General features: G+C 45.7%; 1 protein-coding gene across 3 annotated transcripts in view; it reads left to right on the top strand.

Moving 5' to 3' along the window:
• Nucleotides 1–8,412, top strand: part of LOC119329754 (ribonuclease E/G-like protein, chloroplastic) — a 30,182-nt gene that overhangs the window by 4,853 nt on the left and 16,917 nt on the right. The window contains exons 4-7 of one of the 3 annotated variants that reach the window (XM_037602833.1): nt 5,763–6,072; nt 6,166–7,171; nt 7,256–7,367; nt 8,072–8,389. In XM_037602833.1, the coding sequence (XP_037458730.1) occupies nt 5,763–6,072; nt 6,166–7,171; nt 7,256–7,367; nt 8,072–8,389 (1,746 nt within the window). Of the gene's footprint in view, nt 1–2,239; nt 2,377–5,762; nt 6,073–6,165; nt 7,368–8,071; nt 8,390–8,412 lie in introns of all 3 variants that reach the window. The other 2 variants (XM_037602834.1, XM_037602832.1) reach the window with 2 other exon arrangements.

Genomic DNA, 8,412 nt, shown 5'->3' with positions numbered 1-8,412 from the left:
GGGGCGGGAGAGAGGGAGGGGAGAGGGAGGGGTAGAGAGAGAGTAGGCACCTGTCTCCACAAAAGGCAAAATGTATATGAAAAAAAGTTTGATTGAACACAATGGGTTTGGCTTTAGGGCGGGAGGGAGGGCCGAGAGAGGGGGGGGGGTTCTGGTCTTTTGGCATCCCCTTGTACATGTATATATGTTGGCTTTGGCCTCCTAATGATACATGTTGCATCATAACATGGTATCATGAGCCTAGGTTTAGAGATTTGTTTTTGGCGCCACAACTCGCCTCTGATCCAACCTCGCGCATCGCCGTTGCCTTCTTTGCCGGTGGTCGCAGGCTTCCTCAACCCCTAATCTACAACTGCATTTGAAGGCCAAACGCCCAATTCACCCGATCTGCTATCTGGCGCTGGTGTCTTCGGTTGGAGGACTCAGTCGCTGTCACTCCCGTCTCGATCCGGCGGCTCCCTCGTCCTCCTCCAAGCGCCACCCACCTCGGCCCACCAGGCCCTGCTAGCTGCCTCCTCCTGGCCATGGCCCCACCATGACTGCTCGCCGGCAGCTGCCTCCTCCAGGCCGTGGCCCTGCCGTCGCATGCTGACCGGCCCTGGCCCATCAGATCCAGGCAGTGCCTGCTCCCGTCTGGCTGCTTCGCCGACCGCGCTGAATATCCGCTCGTTGCATCGTGTGCGTGTGCTTGTTTTCGAGCCAGCGTGATGCTGCTCCTCCGGCCGGCGGCGGCTTCGCTCTATCTCGCCAGTTGGACGTGCCCGACCTCGCGTGGTGCTTCTCCAGTGTTGGCTGCGTCTCCTGCAAGCCCGCGTGTTCTGCTGCTGCCAAACTCTGATCTGGATAGCGCGTGACGGTTGAGCGTCCGTTGTTTTATCCCCCGGGCTTCCTTCGTGAGGGTGAGTAGCAGATTGGTTCAGTTAGTATTTGGTTAAACCGTGAGCAAAAAAAAGCCCTCGCATCCTGGTTATCTGGTGATATTCATTGGTGTTCCCTATGTTGACCCCGTCTCGCACATACGTCGTCGCTCGATGCTTGGTTCTCGTCCGTCTGTGATGCTGTCCCCTATGACGTCTTCGGCAGGCTGTGATGGTCGTTGTACGTCAGCTCCTCTTGCGGCTTCCGGGCGCGGAGGTGATCACTCTACGTCGACTCCTCTAGTGGCTTCCGGGCGCGGAGGTGATCGCTCTACGTCGACTCCTCCAGTGGCTTCCACATGCAGCTCTACGTCTGCTCGCTACTCTCGGTCGACTCTACACGCGGCTTCCACGGGTGGTGGCGACTGCTCATCGTCGGCAGGTATTTCTACCTCGACCCTCTTCCGATGTGTCCCTGTCTGCGTGTGAGATTGTGCAATTGCGATGCCTGTTTGCTGCTTGGGATTCTTCACCGGCAGGTTCTGTGACTGACTCTTCGTGCACTGAGAAACCACCTTCTCATCATTCAGGTACATCTCCATGGATTCTTGGTACTGGAGCGTCTTTTCATATGACTTATGATTCTTCCACTTTGACCTCCGTTCGACCTGTCGAGTCTCCTGTTCGTGTTCTTACGGCTGATGGCACTCTCTGTAGCTAGTCGAGGCACTCTTAGCACTTCTTTATTTCATGTTCTCTCTGTCGCTCATGTGCCCCGACTTACCATGCAGCTCATATCTGGTGGTCAGATTGTTGACTCTAGTTGTAGGGTAATTCTTGACTTTGATTTGTGTTCTGTTCAGGATCGTCGCACGGCCGCCCTGCTTGGTGCTGGCCCTCGACACTCTGATGGTCTCTGGGAGCTTGACTGGCTTCGTCTTCCCTCCGCTGCCACCGCCACTAGTCCCGCAGCCCCTTTGCTGCATCTACCAGCTCTTTTCAGTAGTGGCATAATCGTCTTGGCCATTTATGTGGTTCTCGTCTCTCATCTTTGGTTCATGGTGGTGTTCTGGGGTCTGTCTCTGATAACGCTTCGTTAGATTGTCTGGGTTGTAGGCTTGGTAAGCAGATTCAACTATTCTACCCTCACAATGAGTCAATGTCCGAGCGCCCTTTTCATCTCGTTCACTTTGATGTTTGGGGTCCGGCTCCCTTCGCTTCGAAAGGGGGTAATCGCTACTATATTATCTTTATAGACGACTTTTCTCGTTTCACTTGGATCTATTTCATGTCTTCTCGTAGTGAGGTCTTATCTATATACAAAAAAATTGCTGCCATGGTTCATACCTAGTTTTTCACTCCTATTCGTGTTTTTCGTGCAGATGCAGCTGGTGAGTATATCTCCCATGCGCTGCGAGGATTCCTTGCTGAGCAGGGTACTCTTACTCGGTTCTCTCGCTCTGGTGTTCATGCTCAGAATGGTGTGGTTGAGCGCAAGCATCATCACCTTCTTGAGAAGGTGCGTGTGATGATGATCGCCCCTTCTCTTTCACCTCACTTCTGGGCTGAGGCTGTTACCACTTCCACCTATCTCATCAACATTCAACCATCTGCTGCTCTACAGGGTGGTATTCCTCTCTTGTGCCTTTTTGGCTGTTCTCCTGATTATTCGACGCTTCGTTTGTTTGGTTGCGTTTGCTATGTTTTGTTTGCCCCTTGTAAACGCACCAAACTGACCGTTCAGTCTATTGAGTGTGTCTTTCTCGGATATAGTGATGAGCATAAGGGCTATCGGTGTTGGGATCCTGTCGGTCGCCGGATGCGTATTTCTCGGGATGTGACCTTTGATGAGTCTCAATCCTTCTACCTGCGCCCATCCTCCTCGGCCTTTTCCACGGAGGACATCTCTTTTCTTATGTTTCTGAATACACCTCCCTCTGTGCCCAGTATTCCTACTCGTCCCGCTATTGCAGATCCGATGGCATCCTCTCCTATGGTTTCTTCTCCCTCATCACATGACTCTCCACCTTCATCACCGATACCTTCCGCTTCTCCACCTTCATCACCGATACATTCCTCGTCTCCACCTCTAGTGATTCCACCTCTTCCCTCTTTTCCTTTCCATTATATTCGTCGTCCACGTGTTGTAGATAAGTCTTAATGATGTACCCTCTACTTCCTGTGTTGTCTTCCTCCTCTCAGCCGACTTATGGTCTTCGTTCTTGGCCTTGTCGGCCACTTGACCGATATTCTCCTTCTCGCTATGGTCTTTCGACCGTTCTTGAGCCGACTTCTTATCGAGATGCAGTTGTTCATCCTGAATGGCAGTTGCGATGGTAGAGGAGATTGCCGCCCTTGAGCGCACTGGCACATGGGATCTGGTTTCTCTTCCTCCCCGTGTTCGTCCCATCACTTGTAAGTGGGTCTATAAGATTAAGACTCGCTCTGATGGTTCTCTTGAGCGCTATAAAGCTCGTCTTGTGGCTCGTGGTTGTCAGCAGGAGTATGGTTGTGATTACGATGAGACTTTTGCTCCTGTGGCCCATATGACCACTGTACGCACACTTCTCGTTGTGGCCTCTGTTCGCCACTGGTCTGTGTCTCAGCTAGATGTTAAGAATGCTTTTCTTAATGGCGAGTTGCGTGAGGAAGTTTATATGCAGCCACCACCTGGGTATTCAGTTCTTGATGGCATGGTTTGCCGTCTTCGTCGCTCTCTCTATGGCCTTAAGCAAGCCTCCCATGCTTGTTTTGAGCGTTTTGCCTCTGTGGTCATTGCAGCTGGTTTTTCGCCCAATGCTCATGATCTAGCGCTATTTGTCCACCTTTCTGCTCGTGGTCGCACTCTTCTTCTATATGTTCATGACATGATCATCACAAGCGACGATTCTGAGTACATTGCCTTTGTCAAGGCCCGTCTCAGTGACCAGTTTCTTATGTCTGATCTTGGTTCTCTTTGTTACTTTCTTGGGATTGAGGTTTCCTCCATCTCTAATGGCTTTTTTATTTCCCAAGAGAAGTATATCCAAGATCTTCTTGCTCGTGCGGCTCTTAGTGATGAGCGCACTGTTAAGACTCCTATGGAGCTTAATGTTAACCTTCGCGCTTCTGATAGCGAGCTCTTGTCTGGTCTGACCCGTTATCGTCATCTTGTTGGGAGTCTTGTCTATCTTACTGTCACTCGTCCGGATATCTCCTATCCTATAATATTCCGAGTCAGTTTGTTTCCGCTCCCACTTCAGTTTACTAGTCACCTTCTTCTTCATGTTGTACGATATCTTCGTGGCACGATCTCTCATGTCTCTCTTTTCCCGTTCCAACTCGTTACAGCTCGAGGCCTATTTGGATGCTACATGGTCTAGTGATCCTTCGGATCGCCGTTCACTTTCTGCCTACTGTGTTTTTCTTGGTGGTTCTCTCATTGCTTGGAAGACAAAGAAATGGACTGCAGTTTTCCGTTCGAGTGCAGAGGCCGAGTTGAGAGCTATGGCTCTTCTGACGGCATAGGTGACTTGGTTATGATGGTTACTGGAGGATTTTGGTGTTTCTGTTACTACGCTTACCACCCTCTTGTCAGACAGTACAGGTGTTATTAGTATTGTGCGGGACCCCGTGAAGCATGAGCTTACCAAGCATATTGGTGTTCATGCTTCTTATGTGTGCGCTGCCTGTGCAACATGATGTTATTGCTCTTCAGTATGTGCCTTTGAGTTACAACTAGTGGACTTCTTCACGAAGGCCCAGACTAGAGCGCAACATAGATTTCACCTCTCCAAACTCATTGTTTGGGGGGGGGGGGGTTATAGTTACATTGATGATGTATTCTGGTCTTTTGGCATCCCCTTGTACATGTATATATGCTGGCTTTGGCCTCCTAATAATACAAGTTGCATCATAACACATGCAACCATGACATCATCAAAAGATTCTTTCAGATTTGAACTTAAAAAAAGTTCTATCTCCTGAATTGTTAACCTGATTGACGATCCACTTTCACCTTAGCTTTCTCGTGGCGAGATCTTCAAAACTAGATCACATGTCGGCATGTTTCGACAACTTTTTGTTGTGGATAATTGCAGATTACTATCACTTACTTGCCATGTTATTAGTCAGATAGTTACCGGATTTAATTAACTTAGTTGCCAGATTGCTCAACTGAAGTGTAGGCTGATGCTTCTTACTCGTTAACACTTGAATAATCACTATCTAGCTTTGCATAACATTGCAAAGTTAAAAAATATAACATTGCAAAGTTAAAAAATATACAAAATTATTGTCTGGTAACTACTCATAATTCTTGTGGCAACCGTGATGGCAACTATGGTGACATAATCTGGCAATTCGTGGCAGCGTTTTTTTTTCACCGGAACATGTCACATGGGATCTTGTTTCATAGCCCTCGCCGAGGTGAACCCATCGGTTAAGACTGATCGTTATTGGATTACTGGTTTGTGAGATAAATCATTTAAAAAATTCAAAAAGCAATTAATGTGATGATGTCAGCATGATGTGTAAGATTCTTGCATGCCTGCATGTGCTCTCAGTATAGTAAAAAATCCCATTGAAGTGCACGCATGCACACTTACGCAAAGTAGAATTTCCATTCCTTTTTGGGTTGCTCGGTTTAGGTTTTACTTCACAAATTCCTTTGTTTATGGATTTGTGATAAGAAACATTGTTATATGGAACCTATATTGGGAGGATGAGGCACATCTTCCTGTATTTTATACACCTGAGAAACATTATAAATTCACAACTTTACAAACAGTTTTTGTGTCAAATGCTATGGGTAATTGATTTAATTGACATGCCTGCCTATTCATGGTTATTATCAGAAACACAACAGTTGCTTATTATGATTGTTAGAAAATGATATCATTCTTTTGACATGTTACACACTTTCAGGTACCATATGGTGTGCATTTCAAGTATAATTATTTTGTTCGAGAGGAAAAAAATTCCTCTAATGACATCATATGGAGGCCTGGACCTGAGTGCTCCTTATCGATACCTTCTGTTAGCCAGAAAAATCATGTCATCCTTGTAAAAGATCAGTGGATGGAAACCAGTGTGGCAGGTATTTCCTCTCCTTCCTGGGGATCATGGCTGATGGAAGCTGATTCTGTTGAAGATCAAATTGCTGAGAGAGGGAAGCGTGAGAGCATTGTGAAAGCCCACTCTGTTATAGATATGGTGGACGGAGCTTCATCTGTAGGTAATGTTGCTCTACCACATATTTTCATTTAATTAGTATTGACTGAGGCCCTTAGAGTTGCTGAACACTTAAATGTTTTCAGTTGATTGGCAGGTGAGCATATTATAATGAGACTTTGGAATGGCACACCTTTAGATTCAGTCAGTCCATCCATCAGTGTGCATGATGATTTTGCTGCAGCTGATAAACCAAATGCAATTAAAGTAAGTGTAAACCAACATGAGATAAATCAGCCTGTTGAGGAGCCATGGGTTCTTGGACCTATCGTCTCAGCAAAGAACTCCGTTGCACAAGTGAAACGCAAGAAAGACAGAAGGAAGTTTTTGAATACGGAAAAGGATTCAGGTGAAATAACTGAAAACATGCCTGAACAGGATCAGCCTGTGGAGGAGCCATGGTTATTTCAGTCTTGGGTGACAGCAAACAGAGCTGGTGTTATATCAAAACGGAAAGTAGAAGCAAAGGGCATTATGAAAAGGTTAAAAGAATTTGATAAACCCTCAGCAGCTTCTGAGAAGGATATGCCTGCCAGTGGTGAACCACCAAGAGTCATATTAATTAACTCCTCTATCTGCAGTACACAGAGAATTGCAGTATTGGAAGATGGGAAATTAGTTGAACTCTTGCTGGAGCCCATAAAGAACAATGTACATTGTGACAGTATTTATTTAGGTATAATAACAAAACTTGTGCCTCACATGGGAGGTGCTTTTGTCGACATTGGAATTTTGAGACCTTCACTTATGAGCATAAAGCAAAACCGTGATCCATTTGTGTATCCTCAAATTGTCAAGGATATTAAAGGAGGTTCTGCTAATGATTCTGGTTATAACGATGAGAGCCTTCTGACATACGATGATGATGATGATGTTGATGATGATATGGCTGACAATGAGTTTGCAGATGAAGAAAATGACGATGATTCATCAACATTTCTGGCTCAGAATGTTAAGGAAAATGAAGAAGGCTTGGACATTGTGTCCCATTCTAATATGAAGAAGATTGATGGTGCTGAATTTGAAAATGTCTCTGGTTGGGATGATGAAATTGATGATCACGTGGAAGATGAATACAATGATGATCACTCACCAGGAGATCGGTCAGAGATCTGCAATGATATTAAGACATTATCTTCCATTCAGCATGCTTTGAGGGAATCTAACGATGATACAAATGGATGTAGGTGGTCTCAAGTTCGCAAGGGCACAAAAATCATGGTTCAAGTTGTCAAGGAGGGATTGGGCACGAAAGGTCCAACACTGAGTCCCTTTCCATGCTTAAGAAGCCGATTTTGGGTGCGTAAGATTAACATAGTTCATTAGCTCTCATGCTCTTCGAGCATTACATTTTTAGAGCTTTATAATCTCTTGTTTAAAAAAATTAATGCTTCATAATCTCTTGTTTATCACCAAAGAACTAGGAATGGACAGGGATGCGTGTTAGCTATTCACGTGCCAGAACCATGAGTTGGTTTCGAGATCTTATGGGTTTCAACTCTAGCCTACCCCAACTTGTTTGGTCTTGTTTGCCATTGGTACAACAGTCGCACAAAAGGAATATCTCTGACCGCTAAATGCGGCTTGGTTAGTTCACGGAACCACCACTATTTGTGTCTGCACCCTGTTGCAAAAACGCATGTTACGCACATGAAAAAAATGTGAAGAAAAATCTGGGATGTACAACATCCTTAACACGTGCATTTGCAAAGTATGCCATAACAAGCTGTTTCATGCTTCACTATGTAAGAAACCTTTTTGAGTTCTGATCTTGAACAAAGCAATGATCTTAACTTACCTGGAATATGTCGCTTACGGACATTTGCCATGATAACATGTTAATGATATCACCAACGACTAACTATTCGAGGCACATTCTGATCTAAGTACCAAAACTTTTGAAAGAATGCCCTTGTTCTGACAGACCCCGCATTGTATGGTGCATAGGTGCTCAGGTAGAAACTTTTTTAACTTTGGAATGAGCCTTCCATTTTGAATTGCAGATATTGGTCTCTCGTGGCAACAAAGTTGGAGTTTCAAAAAAGATTACTGGGATAGAACGCACCCGGTTGAAGGGCATTACGAAGTTATTACGGCCTCCTGGATTTACTCTGACAGCTCGTACAGTTGCCGCTGGCCATTCTTGGGAGGAGTTAAACAAGGACCTTGATCGGTTGTTATCTACCTGGAAAGGAATAACTGAACATGCTCAATCTGCTGCCCTAGCTGCCGAGGAGGGTGTGGAAGGTGCTATTCCTGTTATGTTGTATAGATCAAAGGGCCAGGCTCTATCTATTGTTCAAGATGATTTTAATGAGAAGGTGAGTTAAGTTTGCATACTGTT

This window comes from Triticum dicoccoides, chromosome 7A, assembly GCF_002162155.2.
Source record: "Triticum dicoccoides isolate Atlit2015 ecotype Zavitan chromosome 7A, WEW_v2.0, whole genome shotgun sequence".
In the NCBI taxonomy this organism is placed as follows: domain Eukaryota; kingdom Viridiplantae; phylum Streptophyta; class Magnoliopsida; order Poales; family Poaceae; genus Triticum; species Triticum dicoccoides.
This window is presented reverse-complemented; position numbering and strand designations above follow the sequence as displayed.